Source organism: Stenella coeruleoalba (genome assembly GCF_951394435.1).
Source record: "Stenella coeruleoalba genome assembly, chromosome: 10".
NCBI classification, from domain to species: domain Eukaryota; kingdom Metazoa; phylum Chordata; class Mammalia; order Artiodactyla; family Delphinidae; genus Stenella; species Stenella coeruleoalba.
In genome coordinates, this window is record NC_137156.1 from 65594215 (window position 1) to 65615312 (window position 21098).

At 44.0% G+C, this 21098-nt stretch overlaps 1 protein-coding gene and 1 long non-coding RNA gene across 4 annotated transcripts in view; one reads left to right on the forward strand and one right to left on the reverse strand.

The window, feature by feature from the left end:
- The window catches only part of LOC307193278, a 94345-nt gene that overhangs the window by 40723 nt on the left and 32524 nt on the right, over positions 1 to 21098 (forward strand). The gene's annotated exons all lie outside the window — the stretch shown is intronic.
- NME6 (NME/NM23 nucleoside diphosphate kinase 6) lies at positions 54 to 6176 on the reverse strand. Its single transcript, XM_079935343.1, has 6 exons — positions 5416 to 6176; positions 3340 to 3436; positions 2720 to 2822; positions 2136 to 2175; positions 1554 to 1714; positions 54 to 1280 (listed from the first exon to the last, which is right to left on the reverse strand). The coding sequence occupies exons 1-6, from the start codon at positions 5454 to 5456 to the stop codon at positions 1114 to 1116; spliced, it is 609 nt and encodes a 202-aa protein (XP_079791469.1). The 5' UTR covers positions 5457 to 6176; the 3' UTR covers positions 54 to 1113.

The window sequence follows — 21098 nt, forward strand, 5'->3', positions numbered from 1 at the left end:
AATAGATAACTGTCATCCTCAGCTACAGCAGAGACATGGCTAGCTTTAGTGGCTTTGTGCAAATCAGAAAAAAAAGTGAGTCATAACAATATGCCTCTACTGGGCAGACATACTTTTGTTCAAACGAAAGGTGCCCCTTCTTCCAGGATGCAGCCCTGTGCCAGGTGCACAGCATGGATTTGAGCCCACAGTCAGCTCCGTCACTGGGTGCCTCATGCACTACATAAGCTGCACACTGTGTGTGAACCTCCTGGGAGATTTCTTCACGATTCTCCCTTTTTTTAAAAAAATTAATTTATTTTATTTATTTATTTTTGGCTGCGTTGGGTCTTCGTTGCTGTGCGCAGGCTTTCTCTAGTTGCAGCGAGCGGGGGCTACTCTTCGCTGCAGTGCACAGGCTTCTCATTGTGGTGGCTTCATCTTGTTGTAGAGCACAGGCTCTAGGCGCGTGGGCTTCAGTAGTTGTGGCATGTGGGCTCAGTAGTTGTGGCTCGCGGGCTCTAGAGCACAGGCTCAGTAATTGTGGCGCACGGGCTTAGTTGCTCCGCAGCATGTGGGATCTTCCCGTACCAGGGCTCGAACCTGTGTCCCCTGCGTTGGCAGGCGGATTCTTAACCACTGCACTACTAGGCAAGTCCCACAATTCTCTCTTTACTTAGCATAGACCAGAAACTTGACTTCAGGACAGATTTAATTATTCCAGTTAGGGATAGAGAGACAGTACATAGAGTAGTGCTCCCAGCCTGCAGGATTCAGTAGAATACTGACTTTTATTAAGGAAAATAGACCAAATGTTGCTAATACAGTCACTGCATTTTTCAGGCAAGTCAGTTAGGCAAGCCCCTCCTTGAAAAAGGATGAACAGTTCTCAGAAAAAAAGGAGCCATCATTCCTCTGAACCACCCATGAACATTCCAGAGAAGAGGTAGATAGAGAGTTAGATTCTAGAAGAGGTAGCAGTGAGGAGCTAGGCTCTTATGCAGGTGGCGGTGCCCAGCAGAGATGGCACAATAAGCCCCAGGCCTCCCTGGTCCTAGGAGAATGCTCTGGACCAGAGGTCTGCGAGAAAAGGCTGGGCAACGCCATCACTCTTCACAGACCAACAGGCCTGCGTCAGGTTGGCCCTGGGCCTCCTGTTCCAGCTGCAAAGTGGATGCCTCCCTCTGGATTGTAGCGCACAGGGCCACAGCGCAACTGGGGCTCCTCTTCCTCATACCAGCGCTGTTCACTGAAGTCGGGAAAGAAGGCTGCGATCTCTCTACTGGCTGAAACCACAGAGTCTGTAAGGGGAGGTAAAAAAGAGAAGGGGTTCTCATAGGGAGTTTAGGATGGAGGCAAGAGGCAATCATAATCAGGTTCAGAAACCAGAGCCTATACTTCTCCTGCCCCTAAGTCCTGGGGCCACATCTGCTGAGGTGGCCACAAAGGGCCAGAAACACAACTGGGAAGAAAGCTCACTGAGGGACCTGGCTCTCAACCCCACCATATGCCTGCCCACCAACCTCAAACCAGCTTCGCTTATTAAATACAGTGGACACAGGAGGCAGACTCACCTGAGCCATGGGTTGTATTACGGGTGTCAGTGAGGCCGAAACTCCCACGAATTGAATCTGGGGCCACGTGGCGTGCTCGAAACACTCTGGTGGGTCCCATCACTGTCCTCCAGAGCTGGATGGCATCCTTGTGGGCGAGGATGTAGGCTCGGATTGGCCCACTGTGAATAAATGGAGCACACGTCAGGAATCTGGCTATCGGGTCCAGGAGGGCATACCATGAGTAGAGCACAAATAAAGGCACACTGGACATCCTGAGAGTCTCCTTGCCTTTCTAGTTGAGTGCCAATACTGCTTCAAATAAAAGGTGATGGAAGGCCACTGCGGATGATCAAGAAAGGCCACAGGGATCAGAAGAGTTGCTAGGCAGCATTCAACAATACTCTTCTACAGCCCCTGGAGCAGTTAACTACCATGGGACAAGTGGCCACAAGGTCAGTGTTGGCCCAAGCCCATGTTTCTTCAGACACTTGACACTGGTTACAAGTTTAAAGAGTGGCAAATAAAATTAACAAATCTATTTAGGGGGCAGGGGAAATAAGTCTCAGTGGATGAAGATGTTATAACCAAAATGAGAAATACCTGGCCATGAACTCCACCAGCCGCTGATAGAAAAACCGCCCTGCAAAGAGAGTACCTTCATCAAGACACTGGTGCCAAGAGAACTTTTTATACTTCTGACTCCCTATTTGGAATGATAAAAACTGTTTTAGAGAAAAGAACAAGGACCTTGGCGTCTGACATACCTGGGTCTGAATCCAGGCTCTCCAACTTGCAACCTGTGTAGTTTCGGGTAAATCATTAACTTCCCTAATTTAGTTTTCTAATTTGTGTGCTGGGGACATAACAATACCTACTTCATGGGGTTGCTGGGGAATTAAAAGAAATCATGAGCCTTTGGACAATGTCTGACAGAGTAAATTGGTAACTAGTGATAGTATCAGGACATAAAACTAAGTTACTTGTTGGGACCATGACGTAGAACCCTCCTAGAAAACATTTAAAAAATACTGATAATCATGAAAAGTTTGTGTATAAACCAAGATTTTAGAAGACTGGCTGCAATTTTACGGTTCGTAGGTCAGAGAGAGCCTGACATTGTGTGGCCAGGCAAAATCTCTCTTGTGATAGAGAAGCCTCCCACTCAAGAGGACTGTTGGTCCTACCTTCATGCTCTTGGTAAAACTTCTGGCAATCTTCCTTTCTCCACAGAAGTTCTCTCATTCGTACAATAAGGAACTTGTTGCTCAGAATCTGCTGATGAACAGCCTGGATAAACACCACCCCAAAGATAAAAGTCAGTCAAAGGGACCATTTGAGTGAATGGGAGACCCAGGCAGACCAAAAGAACCCTGAGGACCCTTCAGAGCCTAGGACTTGAGGGTCTGTCCCATTGGTGGGTCAAAAGAAAAGAGACGCCCTGTTGCTGTCTTGAAGATGGAGTGAGCCATGTGATGAGGAATGTGAGTGGACTCTAAAAATGGTAGGCCCCACCTGAAGGCCGGCAAGGACATGGGGGTCTATCTCAGTCCTATAACCACAGAAACCAAATTCTGCCAACCTGAATGAGTATCAAAGTGGATTCTTCCCCAGACCCTTTAGATAAGGGCCCAGTCAGCCGATACCTGGAATTTGGCTTTGTGAAACTCTAAGGAGAGAACCCAGCCCTCAGCCAAACCTACTGGACCTCTAAATTCTAGAACTGTGAGATAATGAGTGTTGTTTTAAGCTGCTAAGTTTGTGGTAATTTGTTACACATTAGTAGAGTCTTAGGACTTGTTCTTACCTCCAGAATCAGTGGGTGAGCAACTGCATCAGGCTTAATCAGAGCCAGAGTAAGCTGGAGAGCCTGAGGGCTCCGTAATATCGAGGTCATCTCCCTCCTGCCATCAGAGAGTCAGATAAGAGACCCGTCAGTGCTGCACTCCCCACCCTTCCTATTCTGGAGCCGAGCAGTTTTGCAAGTCAACCAGGGCTCTCACTCTTACACTGATAAAGCACCCGACAGTTACTTAGTATTTAATTTGCCCATTTGGGTTCATGGAGCTGAGGGAAGGGAGTGGTAGAGGGGCCATTCAAGTTGCCCAGTGGAGCACATAATCTGGTTAGTGCAACTGTAAACCTGCGAAAGAGTGACCCATTCAGAAGTTCAAGTTTAAACACGACCTGTCTCTGGCGATACTCCTGTCCCTTCCTTTCTTTTGTGTTTTACTGAGGATTTACAATTTACATTCCTAAAGAGCAGCCACAAGGGTACAATAACTGTTCCCACAGTGCCCTCCCATCAATTATAGAATTTGAAGATTGGATGGACAAGAATTGGGATCTTGCTAGGATACACCCCAAAAAGTCTGTTGGATACATACCATTTCTTACCTAATCTTACAGATAAGTCAGGATCTATCACGCCCAAATCAAACCCTTTAATACACTCAGCTGTCCTCAATGGCAGGGTTTGCAGACATGCAACTCCAAGGTCAAAGACAAGTTGTAATCATTTCGTATCTGAAGCAGCTAAAACTGCCTGGCACAAAGGTGCTTAATCAATTTTATTGACTAAATGAACCTATACAGTCTTATTCTATTCATCTTCAGAGAAAAGAACAAGACACTATTTCTAGTGTCTAATCATGATGGTGTAAGAGCTTAATAAATAATTGTGAAGATCATATAAAGAACATAAAAGTATTTTATAAACTGGACTAAGAAAACTTGAGATCTCTTCCAACTTTGAAATTCTATTTACATGTAAGAAATTGATCATCTCTGCAGGACTAAGGTGTCAAAGATTACCTGGTGGAACCCCTAAATTTGCCAACAAATACAGAGAAGGCTTCCATGAACACACAGGGACAGAGTCTGGACAACTGTCTCTTTATTCTCAGCCCAAAAGTAGCCTGACAATCACATTAAAAGCAGTGCTAGGGGGCTTCCCTGGTGGCGCAGTGGTTGAGAGTCCGCCTGCCGATGCAGGGGACACGGGTTCGTGCCCCGGTCCGGGAAGATCCCACATTCCGCGGAGCGGCTAGGCCCGTGAGCCATGGCCGCTGAGCCTGCGCGTCCGGAGCCTGTGCTCCGCAATGGGAGGGGCCACAACAGTGAGAGGCCCGTGTACCGCAAAGAAAAAAAAAAAAAAGCAGTGCTAGGGTCTGGCCCAAACGGAGAAACTGTGCCAAGGTCTCTCCTATTCATGTCCCTTCTACAGCATTCAGCTTGATGCTCTACTCAATCCACAAAGCTAAGCACAGTCTAACCAGTACAAGATCAGCCAACCCAGTTTCCCTAACATCCCAGGTGGTGAGTAACCCAAAAGCGAGCAGAACCTTTGCCATATATCTAGGGAGCGACACCCTTGGCACCTCCCCTTCCTCACCCTCCATATCCATGATATCACTGAGTTCTGGCAATTTTACCTAGCCAGTGTATCTCAAATCCGTACAATTCTCTCCTTCTTAACTGCCACCACCACAGTCCAAGACATCATCAACCCCCTCTGGACTTCTGCAACAGCCTCTTCAGTGGTCTCCCAGTTTCTACTCTTGCTACCCTCTACAATCTGTTCTCCACATAGCAGCCATAGTGAACTAAAAATGCAAATCTAGTCATATCATTTCCCTCCTTAACCCTTCAAAGTGTACCCTGCTTTTATGATAAAACCCCAAAGCCTTATCATGTCCTACTAGGCTTTGCATGATCTTATCCCTGCATACCTCTCTAGCCTCATCTGGAACTCCACACTCCTTAACTTGCTTTTGCTCCAGCCTCACGGGCCTTACAGCTCCAAGACATTCTGGCCTGACAGCCTTTGCCTGAGAAGTTTTCACAGTCCAGAAAGTGCTTCCTCTGGTTACCTCCTACTCACCCACTAGATCTTAGTTCACTTCCCCTGTTATACATTCTCATGGCTCCTTTCACGTTTTCTTCAGTTAGCTCTTCCCAACCAGACGGTCAGCTCTATGAAAGCAGGGATCTGTTTCGCTCACCATCGTATCCTCTGTACTTATGCAGAGTGCCTAGCACATAGATGGTTCTCAGAGGTATTTGCTGAATGAATCAATGAATGAATCTGATTCAGCTATTCCAAGACCAGAATGCTAGGGGCTATCCAGCGGAGGACATGGTTCCTTTCTTAATGCCAGCTAAGTTATGCCTGTCTTGGACCTTGGTTTACAACAAATGTTAACAGGTCGAGAAACTTGCTCAACATAAAAGTCACTCGATTAGAGAATTATAAATTTTAGAAATTGCCTGGGCGTTTGCCCCCACAACAGAGGCGCCTATTCTGCTTCCTGGAAGGCGCCAGTCATGCCTCTCATCCTCCCAAGCGTGTCGGAGACCTGCAACCCGTCAACTCGGCTTTCTGCTTCCAACACCTGAAGCCCCGCCCCCCAGACTCACAGCCTCAGCTCTAGATACCGCCCTCTTCCCCACCCTGCTCTTCCATTTCTCTGGGCCTGCAGCTGCGCGACCCAGGCCCCTTGTACCGAGACCTAAGGCCACGCTAGATTCTGAGCTATTCGGAGCCCCAGTGTGCTGGAGTTCGGGTCCGAGTCACCTGATCCTCCCGCCGCGCAGGCCGGCCACCAGGCACTGCGATAGCTAGCCTTCGGTACAAGCGGGGTCCTTCAGGCATTCGGCCGGGCAGCCTGCCTCAGGGTCCTTGCCCGGTGAGGCGGAGTGCCCCCCAATCCAGGAGGCCCTGCAGCAGGAAGGCCCGCCTTCTGGTGGCCCTTGCGTCTCTCCCGCACTTGGTCCGAGCCTGGCTCGGGCGCCCCCAGGCGGAAGGGAGGGCCAGGCCTGTGGACCTGCTCCGGGAGGTGGCTCAGAGAGGACAGGATGGGCGTTTCAAGGTGGCAGCCCGGTAGAGAACATGCGCGCCAGCGGGGCCGCCGGAGTGGGCCTGGCCCCACTCGATCTCCCTTTTATTCTTTGTCTGGGGTAGTGCCTGGCACATGGTTGGTGCCCAGTATTTGTCGGAGGGACGCGGGAGACAAAAAACTTGTGTGCGCTGAATCGCAAGTTCAGAGGCAGCCATTGAATCCTCTTGCACTGTTGGTGGGAATGTAAATTGATACATCCACTATGGAGAGCAGCATGGAGGTTCCTTAAAAAACTCAAAATAGAACCACCATACGACCCAGCAATCCCACTACTGGGCATATACCCTGAGAAAACCATAATTCAAAAAGAGTCATGTACCAAAATGTTCATTGCAGCTCTGTTTACAATAGCCAGGACATGGAAGCAACCTAAGTGTCCATCAACAGATGAACGGATAAAGAAGATGTGGCACATATATACAATGGAATATTACTCAACCATAAAAAGAAACAAAATTGAGTTATTTGTAGTGAGGTGGATGGACCTAGAGTCTGTCATACAGAATGAAGTTAAGTCAGAAAGAGAAAAACAAATACTGTATGCTAACACATATATATAGAATCCCCCCCCCCCCAAAAATGGTCATGAAGAACCTAGGGGCAAGACGAGAATAAAGACGCAGACCTACTAGAAAATGGATTTGAGGATACGGGGAGGGGGAATGGTAAGCTGGGACAAAGTGAGAGAGTGGCATGGACATATATACACTACTAAACGTAAAATAGATAGCTAGTGGGAAGCAGCCGCATAGCACAGGGAGATCAGCTCGGTGCTTTGTGACCACATAGAGGGGTGGGATAGGGAGGATGGGAGGGAGGATGGGAGGGAGGATGGGAGGGAGGATGGGAGGGAGGATGGGAGGGAGGGAGACGCAAGAGGGAAGAGGTATGGGGACATATGTATATGTATAACCGATTCACTTTGTTATAAAGCAGAAACTAACACACCATTGTAAAGCAAGTATACTCCAATAAAGATGTTTAAAAAAGTCTTTGAGCACAGAGGGATATGTGGATGCGAAGGAGCATAGCTAATATGGGGGTGGTGAGGGAGGATTCTTGGTTGGAAAGCAGGTGTACATAGAGCATGAGGGAAACTAGTCATAAGGCCCTTGAACATGTCGCTAAGGAATTTGGGGTAGGGTGTTGGGTGGGGTTACCATGGAGTCCACTGAAGCAGTCCAGGGTGAGGGGATGAGAACTGAGGGTATTCGTGGTGTGTTGTATAATGTATGGAGAGGGTGATGACAGTGGGTATGGAGAAGGGACAGTGTGGCAGGTTGAATAAGGGTGGTACTTTTTTTTTCTTGGAGAGAATCACTGAATTTGAGAAGAGTGAAAACAAACTATAAATGTCATCAATTAAAAAACATTTTTTTAAACTGATTTTGTGCCTGCATGTACATGTGTTGCACTCCTGGAATGTTGGAAGGAGGGTCTGTGGTTCTGGCAGCTTGTTTCCACAAGGTGTCTTTGGGAGAGTCCATTTCTTACCTGTCTGGCTGGTGAAGAAGGCACATGTCCATTGCTGCATTTAGAGGATGAGAGTAAACTTACCAAGTCCCACTAACCCAACATTTAGTTTTAGCCTTTTTTCCCAAATGCACAGGGTCTAACTTTGTTTCCCACCTTGATCTTCATTTACATGCCTTTGGGCTATAGAGATTTTGCTGATTTTTAGGCCATGGCCATTAATTCACCTTTGTGTCTCTCTGTCTTACACACACTGTAGAAGGTTTTAGTTCCATATTTTATAGTTGCTTTGACCATCCTCAAGAGTAAGCCTATGTTATGAAAGTACGGGCAGATGTGATTTTAGGGGGAGACTCAATAAATAACACCCTTTTTCTAAACCGGGGCTCGTAACTAACGGAAATAGAGGAACGGCAGGCGGGTGGAGACTAAATGTCAACTTTATACTGATGGAGCTGTTGAAGAATATAACTTAGTGTGAGAACCTAATGCACCTGCCTTCTAACCGTGTGCTACCCAAGTTCAATACCTAGTCTCTTATAAGCCTCACTTAAAACAACAGCAACAACAAAATCTAAATAGTTGACAGGACCTATAGAATTATCACAGCATTCCCTCACATTCACAAAATTACTCCCCAGCCCCTAGCAGATATAGCAGGGAAAATTTTGTCCTTAGAAACCTGTCAAAAGATACTCAGTTATATCTGTGGGAAGGTGAATAAGCTGGAAAATTCTTGATTCAGTTTTGCTGGGACTGAAGTAATTCTATACCAGTTATGACTCTGAACTTGTAAGTCTGAACTCAGTTGGGAGAATCACCCATTAAGAGGTTAATTATGACTTACGTTCATTCTATTCCAGAGGGACATCTACCTGTGTCTAGTCTTGTCTCTAGATAGTGGTATTTAAGACAATGCTGCCTTCGTGCAGTGTTAATTTACAGTCGTAGCAGCAGCCCCAACCAGGTCTTCTTTGAGATTTTTGAGATGTCTTTCTTTTTCATCCAGCATATTTAAATTACTTAATACCATTTCCCCTTTGGGTCCTGTGTTTCTGGCACCCCAGGACCGCCTTGAGGGTGGGCTCTAATGACACAGCTTCCCTAGCCCCCTGTGAGCAGTCCTCAGGGGCCACTGCCCTCTGCTGTGGAGTTGCTCATGCCCAGGACACCTGTCTCCTGTGGGGGGCTGGGGGGTGGAGTTCCTTTATCCGGCATGTTTCAGTTGAGACTCATTCTCAGCAGGTTTTTTTTTTTTTACCTGAATCTGCTGTCCTGAAGTTTGTTCTTCCAGGGACCCAGTGAGAATCAAAACCTTTGCTATGTTTTCCTCAAGATACTGTCCTCATCTTCTGAATGTGTCAGGTGAGGAGTAGCATTGCTTTTAGGCACTTCTCTTTGAGGGTTTTTCTCTCTACTGTTCCTGTACTCCTTTCCAGAAGGCTCATTGAGTTTCTAACATTTTATTGTTGGAGAGAAGGAAGACCCATAGGGCTGGCCCTTTGCTGGACTGTGGATGGTGGGGAGGAAATGCAATTTGCCTCTCAGCTGTTTTCCGAGATGTCAACTTTCTCTTAAGAAAATATCTCTTCCATTGTTTTCATTCTTGCACTGCTCCTAATCTGATATGGCAGGTTTCTAAAGCTCTGCCTTTCTTCCTGAACATATGTGATTCTTTGAGACAATGTTCAGGCCTAGGTTTTTCTCATTATCTTTTCAACTTCTGTGGCTATGGTCATCTCATTGAATGTTTTTTCTACTTTAGTCTAAGAAGATGGCATGTTTTGGTGGTAACAGGGCACTGTTTCTTTTTTGTTATAAATAAAACCTACCACTCTTTTACAATTGAAGCTGCAGTGTAAATCTCAGAACTGTAAAACCATGGCCAGAGTTTTTGAAAAACAGACCATCAGGCGGGGAGTGACCCTTAATCCATGTAGGAAAAAAATGCATGCGTTCCTCCAATTTTGTCCTTTGGCCTTGAGTATGGCTGAGAACATAAGGGATGGAATCTGGGACAACCTTTCCATGCTGCCTGCTAGGCTGGTACTAAAGTTGTGTTCTTAGCATATGTGGAACTTAATTGTGACTTAAAGCCCCTGGCCTGTCGAACCAGCTAAAAATCATAGTAAAGGGCCAAATAATTGTTTTGCCTCTGATGTCTAAAAGGCCTGTAGAGGGAAAGACTTCCCCGCAGTCAAATCTGTGCCTCCGCAAGGCTGCTTCACTGAGATCCCCTCTGGTGCTTAGGGTCTGCAGATGCCCCACAAGGCTATGGGTGTGTGCTAATGAAACCGTGTGAAACCGTGCACCTCAGATTGGGACTTGAACTCACGTGCCGGGACTCAAACCCAGCCTAAATCCAGAATGGGACATGCGGCCAGGACTCGAACCCGGCCAAAACCCTGATTGGGACTTGAACCCGTGCAGCCGGCCAAAACCCACAGTCTTCCAACTGAGATCACACACCTGGTTTCAGGACTTAATGAAGCTCAGGTTCTTGATGTCTCATCGCAGAAAGAATTCAGTGAGAGACAAAATGATAAGTAATAAGTGGATTTATTTAGAGAGAAACACTCCACGGACAAGAGTGTGGGCCATCTCAGAAGGTGAGAAAGGCACCAGACTATGGGGTTGTCAGTTTTTATAGGGGTGGGTAATTTCATAGGCTAATGAGTGGGAGGAATATTCCAGCTATTTCAGGAAGGGGTGGGGATTTCCAGGAATTGGACCACACCCACTTTTTGATCCTTTTGGTGGGTCTTGGAACTGTCGTGGCACCTGTGGGTGTGTCATTTAGCTTGCTGCTGTGTTACAGTGAGCGTACGCAGAGGCTCAAGGTCCAGTGGAAGTTGACTTGCCCTCCATCTTGGACCCATTTGGCTCTAATCAGTTTATGTCATGTCCTTGGGCTATGTCATTCTTTCGAAGGTTGTGCCCTGCCTCCTTCCCTCCTGTTTCACTAAGGCCAAGGCCAGTGTTGGCCTTACATTCAACATGGCTAACTTGAAAAGCATTTGAAGTGCCTCAAATACTGGTCCCATCATAGCCTCAACTTACATGTGATGTTGTGATCCCCACATTTCCTTACCTGGTCTATGTTTTTTACATTCTCTGCCAAATCATCAGATCCTAACATTCCTTTGAATAAATCTTATTCCTCCACCCCTGCCACGGGCAGCGCCTACTCCTGTAAAACTTCCGACACAGAGTAGCAGAATCTGTGGCTAAGTGGTTCTCGAAATAAGGGAGGAGGAAGGAGCCATGCTACAATTGCCTGGCTCTCTGTCCCTGAAGCTTCAGCCAGGAGAGCAGAGGTGTGCCAAGAGGCCAGGAGTGTTCAGGGGAAATCCTTCCTCGTGGACCCAGGGGATCAGGCCAAGAAGCATTTATTTTCTAATAGTAATAGTATGAAAATAACATACAGACAAGTTGCAACCGGTATGTTTGGCAATTAGTCAAAAGCTTGACTTCAAGAAGAAAATAATTTCAGTTTGGGATGTGGTGAGTTTGCAGTGATAGTACATTCAAGCAGAACTAGCTTGTTGGTGATTGAGTAAGGTTAGGTTTAGGAGTTGTCAAAGAGGGGATGGCTGGAAATATGTGTGGACTTAAAAATTATTCACAACCTAAAAGTTATGTTTCATTCGGTAGGAATTTTTAGGACCTCAAGCCCAGGAGGCAGCATCTCAAGTAACCCTGAGAAAACTGCTCCAAGGAGGCGAGGCAGGGAGCCAGGTTATATAGACGTTTTGTAACAAAGGGCCGGTAGTCAGGAAAATCAAAACATTATTGTTAATTAAAGAAAACCAGATATCCCAAGTTAAGGAATTTAGCGCTTTTCTATGTACAGGAAGATGCAAGAGTCTGGGCTCACTGAAATCATACCTGTGATACGCACCTCAGCTATCTGGGGCTAGTATCCTGTATTTTCACATCCTGAGTTCCCTCAGAGCTCACCAGCTCTCAGGAGGGCTGCAAGTGCAGATGACTGTGACATCCTTTGTTTACTGATATGGCAGGAAATATTCCATTTCTCATATGTCTGAAGAATTGACCATGGGAGAAAATGCAGACAGAAAACAGAAGGCCAAGAACCAATCCTCCCCTTGTCAAAGAATAATTTTAAAACTTTTACTTTATACAAGGGAAAACGATTGATTGATTGATTTAATCCAGCAAAAGCGAAAACAGGATTTCTATAAGAGAAAAAGTAGAGAGGGAAGAAGGAAAATTGCGTATAGTGTTACCAAGTCCAAGCTCTGTCTGCTCGCCACACGACAGGCCAATAAATCGGAGAGGTGTTGAGGCAAGAAATACGACTTTATTCAGAAAGCCAGCAGAGGGTTTTGGATGCCAGTTTCTTTTCTAGCACAGAGAGGGGGAGGAGATGAGGAAGTAAAGTAAAAAGACATACGTTTTGCAAATATCCCCTGTAATGGCCAGCCTCAGGGAGGGGATGTGTTAATTTCTTCTTTCTTGCAGCCACCCACAGGTGGAACAGGGTCCGGATGTTTCCCTGAACAAAGGCACTTTGGTTTAACATTCAGGCAGAGGGGCAGGGTTCCTGAGGCAGGCCATTATGTATAGACAGTATACTTTTAGCGAACAAAAGTAATGGGAAGCAAAGGTTAAACTAAAAGAAACAGATTCAACATGTTGTCAGACTTGTCTCTTCCTTGTTACAGTAGTTTGAAAATTGTGGCTTTTGTTTTCTGCAGATAAGCTGCTGATTAGCTAGCAGCCAACAAAGAAGCCAGTTACGGTATTCTGCCCTGGAGCAAGTGGATGGATTACTAAATAATACAGCTTCACTTGGTTGTAGTTTCTCCAGAAGACCTTAGAAGATTAGCTCAAGTGTATGTGTCAGGCAGTCTCTGGATAAATACTGTCTATCAATATGCTTTGTAAGCACCTTCATCATAGTTCTGCCAGGTCTGTACTATTTCCCTTATCAGAATTTCTGAACTTCTGCCTTTTAATCAGCTTCAGCTCTAATCCAAATTGGCCCTGAGGACTTCGTGTCCTTCTGAGGCAGTAACATGGTTTGAATGTTGTGTGAGGGGAATGGCTGTTTAACAGTATTTAGACCCCTGAATATTAAACAGCAGAAGATGGCAAAAAGAGCAAGGGAATCCTAAATACTATTCAACATATTTGGAACCCATTTCATATCCAGCTTACTTATTGATCTGTGTAATCAGGAGAATAAGTCCCAAGGATTGGTTTAGTCAAGTTTAGCTAATGAAGTGGCTTGCTTTCTCAATTGATTGATTGTTTTACTTCTGTAATATAAACGCTGGTATTAAAAAAATATGTTAGCAGTTGCACAGTCCGCATTTTAGCAGGTCAGTATGTAGTTGAAGACTGTCCTAGCCAGTGAATTTATTGTAGTCTATTGGGCCTCCAAGGTTTGAAATACCTTAATTTGCTGGGGGGGTTTTTTTGTTTGTTTTTGGTTTTTTTTGGCCACGCCATGTGGCATGTGGGATCTTAGTTCCCCAACCAGGGATCGAACCCATGCCCCCTTCAGTGGAAGCGCGGAGTCTTAACCATTGGACCGCTGGGGAAGTCCCTTAATTTTCTGTTTGAATCATAGTTGAATTATGAGTCACCTAGCCAGGGTAAAAGGTCTTTGTACAAATCAGTGAAATCCAATGTCTTTGGTCCCTTTTGATGAGTAACCGTGTTGGTCTCTCAGTAACATGAGAGTAACTGAGGGTTTTGTTTTGAGTACTTGGAAAAACTAGATAATAAATTGAGGAGTTGGAAATTGGCAGTGAAGGACAAAAAAATTAACATAAAAGGAAAGAGAAAAGAAAAGGAGGAAGAGACAAATAATAAAATATAAGGGAGGAAACTGTCTACCAATAGTATTATCTTCTTGATTGGTAAAATAGCAAAAGGAAACTGTCTGCTTCTAGAAGCCATCTGCTTCTGGAGGCCCTTTAGTGAGCCTCAAAGTTGGATCACTACGTGTTTAAACTAGGAAGCTTATATCCTTGGTTGTATGTCTAATAGCTTAAGAACAGTATTTGTGATTAAGAGCACCTGAAATAGTCCTTTCCAGTGAGGTTCTAAGACTGACTGATTGTTCCTAAGTGTTCCCACCTTATCAAAGAAGAGACACTGATGTATCTTAGTGTGTTTGTGTCCTCCTGTTTCTAATAGGCCAGCCTCTACCCAAGGTGGCCAAAGCAGACATCTCAGTAGCACTCCCAGGGGAGCCAGATGCTAAATGGGACTTAGCCTTTTATAAAATAGGTGTTACAGCCAGCCCCAATCTAACAGGTCCAACGGCATTAAATCTTTCTCACTGCATCTATAGAAAAGACAAAGCTTTAAAACTTAAGTTGTTCAAGAGTAATTTTTTCCTTCTTACCTTATAACCTAGTCACCAAGGCCATTAAATTTTTAGGTAAAATTTTTTTCCTGATTTCTAGCTTTAGGAAAAAATAATCCTAAAGAGCCAACATTAAGAAATTTAAAATTTTTTAATATATATGTAAAAATATACATATGTGTGTATATGTGAACACTTAATACAGCAATATTCTTTCTAAAAGACAATTAGAATAAGATCTTATTCCATTAGATTTTAAGATACCTCCTAATCTTATTTATTAATTCCCTTCAGAGGCAGACAAGGAGTATTTGTTTATTTGCTCCAAATTTTTGTATTTATAAAGTGGAAAGTTTTATCAACTTCTGAACAAGTTAGAATAGTTCACTGTGACAAGAGCAGAATCTGTAGAAATAAGTTCTGTTATCTACCTCAAATGCTGATTACGTACATCGCAGTCAGGTCCTTCTGAGTGGTTTTATGGTCGTATTCTGAATTTGGCACAAAGTGTGTACTGTCAGCAGGACTTCTGTGTCAGATTCATACATCACCAAGATCACACTACACAGTGCTTAGATTGCACCACCGGAATGAGAAAGAGACATCATTATGTAAACCATGCTGGGACTTTTTTTTTTTTTTTAATGTTTATAGACTTTGTATTTGAAATCTCACCATACAGCTTCAAGGTGATATTAATGTAACTCTAGAATTAATTCATATTAGAATATTTCAAATGCAAAGGAGCAAAGCTGAATTTACTTGTTGGCACTGTGCTTAGTTTGAGTTCACTGTATAAATAGGACCTTAGATAAATTGGTGAGCGAACCTTATTTCCGAGGCAACTCCACCAGAGTGAACCTAGAATAGGAGAATTATTTGAGAGTCAGTGATGCTTTTGTTTAAATGTTTTGACTAGTTGTTAGGAGACATAGTCCACTATGGGCCCTGAGCATCCCTGTACATTCTGGTTGAGTGTTCCCGACTGCAAGGCTGACCCATTTCTGCTACTGAGAAGTACCTGTAGTGGGTCATATAGGCAACTAAGTAGGTCAGAGTGACCACCACATAACTGCTCGTCTCCAGGGGAGGGATTCTGACTGACTTACTGCTTGCTACAGTGTTTGCTGCTTGCTCAAAAGAGCTGTGCCCTTGTCCCTGGGTTCCTCTCTTGTAATGGAACGCACGGTGTGTGTAGCTGTTACCTGGTCCTCCACATTGCCCTGTGGGAATCGGGGCTTAAGGAACCAGAGCAAATAACCTGACATTCTGGATATTACTTTTGCTGAGAGTAATAAACTCTTATCTCTGATTCAGTTTTGTGACTTAACATCAGTATTTTTGAAACTAGGGTAAAATCCATGGCTCTTCACAATTCTTGACAATAGTTACCCTGAAAGTAGGAAAGGGGAAGATTAAAATAGAGGAAATGGCATGAATATTCACACAATGAATAGATAATAAGCCCCTGATTGAGAGAGATTATTTGTTTTAAAAACACTGATAGACATTTCTGTCTAGCTTTGAATCACCATCTCTGCTGACAACTGCTAAAACAAATATTTTCTGCGGAAAAAAAAAGTACACTTACAATACCTTCACACTCACGTTTTTTTTTTTAAATTAATTAATGGCTGTGTTGGGACTTCGCTACTGCGCATGGGCTTTCTCTAGTTGCGGTGTGTGGGCTTCTCATTGCGGTGGCTTCTCTTATTGTGGAGAACAGGCTCTAGGCACACGGGCTCAGTAGTTGTGGCTTGCGGGCTCTAGAGTGCAGGCTCAGTAGTTGTGGCGCATGGGCTTAGTTGCTCCACGGCATGTGGGATCTTCCCGGACCAGGGCTCGAACCCGTGACCCCTGCATTGGCAGGCGGATTCTTAACCACTGCGCCAGCAGGGAAGTCCCCCACACTCACTTTTTAGATGAAATGTATATTGTTTTCTTTTGCTGTTAATGTTGTAAACTGAACTTTTGATCCCTTGAACTCAACTCCTGTCATTAGCCGTCAAATTTTCCAAAAGACTCAGGCATAATTCTTGGTTCCTTTCTTTGCTTCATTCCCCTCAACAATCTGTTAGCCAACCTTTTGGTTTTAACCTTCAACTGTATCCTGAATCTCATCCCTTCTTACCATTTCCTAGCCCAAGTCAGCCTCATCTCTACATGGATTATCTATTCTTACCCTTCTGTGGCTTATTTTTCATACAACCACCAGATTCACCTTTTTAATGCATAAAGCAGTTCACATCACTCCTCTGCCTAAAGAAACTGCTGTGTTTTCCCATTCTACTGAGAACAAATCCAAACTTCTCACCATGGCCCTTAAAATACTGTGTGACTTGGCCTTTGCTGACCTGTGTGCCTTCACAAACCACTCCCCTCACTCCTACCATTCCACTACCTTGTTCCCACCTCAAGGCCCCCGCAGGAAGTGCTCACTGCCTGAAAGCTCATCTCCCCAATATTTGCTTGATTCACTCCTTGGCCTTGTGTCATCTCCTCAGAGAGGCCTGGCCAGACTTTACTATCTAAAGCAACACCCTTTCTCATCATCCTCTTTCCCATTACCCTTTTCTGTTTTTATTCTGAGGACTTGCACCTAACTTTGTTGCTTTAGCCCACCCTTTCTTCTGGCCTTACTAAAGAAGAGAGCAGAATCTGGCTAGCAACCCTCTAGCCGTATCACTAGCTTCCTCTCTATATGTGTGGATGTGTGTGTGGATATATGACTAGAAATCTACTGAACACAATTAGTAAGATTGCAGAGTGCTTCAGAGGAGAAATGGTGGTTTCCCTGAGCCAAGTAAAGAGGACCCCAAGAGCCCGACTTGCAGATACAGGATAGTGCCTGCAGGAGAGGGAGATTGGCATATCCCTCCCCTACTGATTCCTTGAATCTCAGGGCCTGGTGTTGTCCTGGTCAAAAGGGGCGTGCAATTAGAGAGTTGGCGTGAAACCTTGACATGTTATCTCCTGGAATTTGGGGCTTATGTGACCATAGAACCTGCTGCCTTCTGTCTACTTGGAGAACCTGCCCAAAGCAAGGAAAAAGAGGGAGTTACCCTCACCCTGCCTCCCTAACTGTAACAAATCCCAACCCTAGTCCCTAACCTTACCCTAAATCTTATTTCCTAAGCCCCTAACCCTATCACTGACAGTGATCTAACTTATTTGACTTGTAACCTAACCCTAGCTCATCAGACCCTGACCCTGACTCATTCTCTTCTGAAGCTGACGTTGAAACCATGATGCTTGTCCTTAAACTCAAGTCCTAAACCTTAGGCCCTTGGTGCTGCTCTAGCATCTAACCCCACCCCAGTCCCTAACCACCACCCAAATATCTGACCCTTGATTTGGACACTTTTGATCCCTGACCACCACTCTAACCTTAATATCTCTGATACAAATTTCCAACCCTAACCCAAGCCCTAGCCCCTAAACTCATAACCCTTTAACCCCTAGATTTTGTTTCTAGATTCTGAGCCACTGATATCCTCTAACCTCCTAATCCCAACCTCTAATCCCTAAACACCAACCCATAAATTCTAACCTCTGATTCTGGAATCCTAGACTCCCAACCCTGACTCCACAAATGACAAGCCAGTACTTCACTCAGCTATGAGCCACAGACAAGGGGAGTTGTAGCAACTCAGATTATGCACAAGTCAGATGACACAGTGAGTGAAGGCCAGCAAATTAATCCACCCAACACTGAACATGAGACAATAGGAACCCTAGTAAGCCAGAAAAACTTCCCCAAATACAGGATATATGGATAACAGCAAGCCTGAACAAACCTCCAAGTCTCAGAAGACGGGCAATGAAAGTCCCAGTCATTGTGGCCACACCTCTATGTCCCAACACAGCAACCTCACTCAGCAAGTCATCCCAACCTTCCCAAGATGGAAGAGAATAGTCCTTAGTAAGTTGCAAAGCTCTCAGTCATGAGATGGGTGGCTCAGTAAAGCCCTGCCCGAGGGCACAGCAAAAGAAACCTCAGCAACACAGTAACCACCATGACCCAGGAAATAAGTTAGCCAGCATTGCCACCGCCACCCCGTCTCCCTCGCACAATCATGTGGACTCCAGGAGAAGCCCTAGCAGACCAGCTAGCAACCCAGCTGAACAGGAGACAGGAACCCTATGTGAAACGAGCTCCTTCCCAACTCATTAGGGAAAATAAAACAGTCCAATTTTACAATGGGCAAAGGACCTGAATAGACATTTATTTTAATTTTTAAGTTTTACTTTAATACATACATATTTTTATTACAAAGATGTGATCAATAAAATGTTTTTCAAACATAAAAAGTATTACATTTGGATAACATTTTATGGGGAAGTGGAACATAAATATAAGTTATAAAAGAACAGTGTAGAATTACCGAATTTTAAAGAGCTCATTCATATAATTTTATTTTTTTGAATTTTTGAATTTTAATTAATTAATTAATTTTTTATACAGCAAGAATAGACATTTTTCCAAAGAAGATATATGAATGGTCAACAGGTACATGAAAAGATGTTCAACATCACTAATCATAAGGGAAGGGCAAATCGAAACAACAATGAAATATCGTCTCACACCTGTTAGAATAGCTGTTATTGAAAAGATAAGCGATAATAAATGCTGGCAAGGATGTAGAGAAAAGGGAACCCTTGTGCACTGTTAGTGGGATGGTAAATTGGTATAGCCACTATAGAAAACAATGTGAATATTCCTCAGAGAGTTAATAGAACTATCGTATAATCTAACAATTCTGCTTCTGTGAATATTTGCAAAGGAAACGAAAACATTATGTTGTACAGATATCTGCATCCCCATGTTCATAGCAGCATTATTTACAATAGCCAAGACATCATGGAAACAACCTAAGTGTCCATTGATGAATGAATGGATAAAGAAGTTGTGAGACCGTGTGTGTGTGTATGAATAATTCAGCCATAAAAAAAGAAGGGAACCCTCCCATTTGCAACAACATGGATGGACCTTGAGGACATTATGCTAAGTGAAATAGGTCAGACAGAGAAAGACAAATACTGAATGATCTCATATGTGAGATCTAAAAAACAAACACACACAACAAATTCATAGAAAAAGAGAATCATTTACTGAAGAAGCAAATCAGTGAGTTTGATCATAGCTATTGGTTTCCTCCAGCACTAGCATTCTCCTCTAAAGGGATATAAAGGCAGTCATGTTTCACTTGATCATCTGGGGATTCAGTAAGTTCTTTAACGGTAAGTTCAGGATTTTTCCTGCAAGGGAAATATGTGCTTAGATAAATTAAATTTGGGGAAATTAAGAGAAAAACTACCATACTGGTAACTATACCCATAGTCCATCAAGAGGAATGCTGAGCAATTATTCTATGAATTAAGGCAGTCTAGAGACATCCTAGACATTGAAGAAGAACAAAAGCACAAAATGGAATGGAATGAGAAGAGTAGAGCTATGGATGTGGATGCTTATGTGATTCTTTGGACCCCAGAAGAGCCTATAGGAAATTCCATGGGGCAGAAAAGGTGGAGGGTAGACAGTGGAGTTGACATGAAGCAGAGTCTGGTCAGAGGCACATAGACTGTTATTTGAGGCATAGAAAGTGGTGTAAATGAATAGAGTCTAGAACTGACCCTCCAGGTTCAAGACTCAGCCCTGCCAGTCCCTGGCTCTGTGGCCTTGGGTAAGTCACATCTCCCTCTTGACCTCTGCATCTCTGAATATGAAATGCAACTAACAGCAACATCTTCCTCATGGTGGGGGCTGTGAGAAACACAGGAGAGGAGGTGCAGGCAAAGCATGTGACAGTGCAGGACACATGGTTGACTATCAGTCAGTGATACTTGTTAGTCCCCCTGTGAGAGATACCATATTCTTTATGATCTTGTCAAGAACAGAGTTTCTGGGGGAGGGCGGGGAGGGATAAATTGGGGGATTGGGATTGACACATACACACTACTATATATAAAATTGATAACTAATAAGGACCTACCATATAGCACAGGGAACTCTGCTCAATACTCTGTAATGGCCTATATGGGAGAAGAATCTAAAAAAGAGTGGATATATGTATATGTATAACAGATTCACTTTGTGTACACCTGAAACTAACACAACATTGTAAAGCAACTATACTCCAATAAAAATTAAAAAAAAAAATAAACAGAAACTGGAAAAAAAAGAGTTTCTGTTCTGGTTTGGTGAAGGACTGTGGGGAGGGGCCGCTATTCATTTGTTCATTCATTCATTCATTCCCTTTCTCCTTACACCATAGCCAGCCATTTTAATGATTTCAGTGCATATCATTTTGTTTACATGTGTTTGTGCAAAATATATATTTGTGTTTGTTTATTTTTAACTTATGTTACAATGTTGTGTTACTTGTATTCGTCCGTCCCTTGCTTTTTCTCTCAGTGCAATGTTTTGATATCTACCATATTGCTAAGTATACATCTGATTTATTCTGAAAGCTGCATAGAACTCTATACAGCTCTAACCTTGATTTCTTGACTAGTCTCACCCAGGCTGCCCCCGAACCTGCTGCCTGCCGCCATGAATAACTGCGGTAAACAAGTATGTCACTTTACAAGTATGAGAGAATTTCTTTGTGGTAAATGCTAGACCATCAGATACATATATATTTAATTACTTACTTTGCATCGGAAGTGGTAGATTGCTCCTCAGAGTGACTGTTGTTACAGTCTGTCTTCCCTATTACCACAGATAGTGAGAGTACAGATATTTTCAACACATCACCAGCATTGGACATTACCCAGCCTTTTGATTTTTGCTATAACAGGTGCAATTGGTATCTCATTGTTTTAGTTTGAATTTGTCTGGTTATCCAT

Coding starts and splice junctions, on each gene's coding strand:
- NME6 (XM_079935343.1), bottom strand. CDS start 5,456: ATGAGAATGTATAACAGGGGAAGTGAACTAAGATCTAGTGG. Junction 2,823..3,339: donor CTCACCCACTGATTCTGGAG/GTAAGAACAAGT, acceptor GTGTTTATCCAG/GCTGTTCATCAGCAGATTCT. Junction 1,715..2,135: donor CTGGTGGAGTTCATGGCCAG/GTATTTCTCATT, acceptor ATTTATTCACAG/TGGGCCAATCCGAGCCTACA.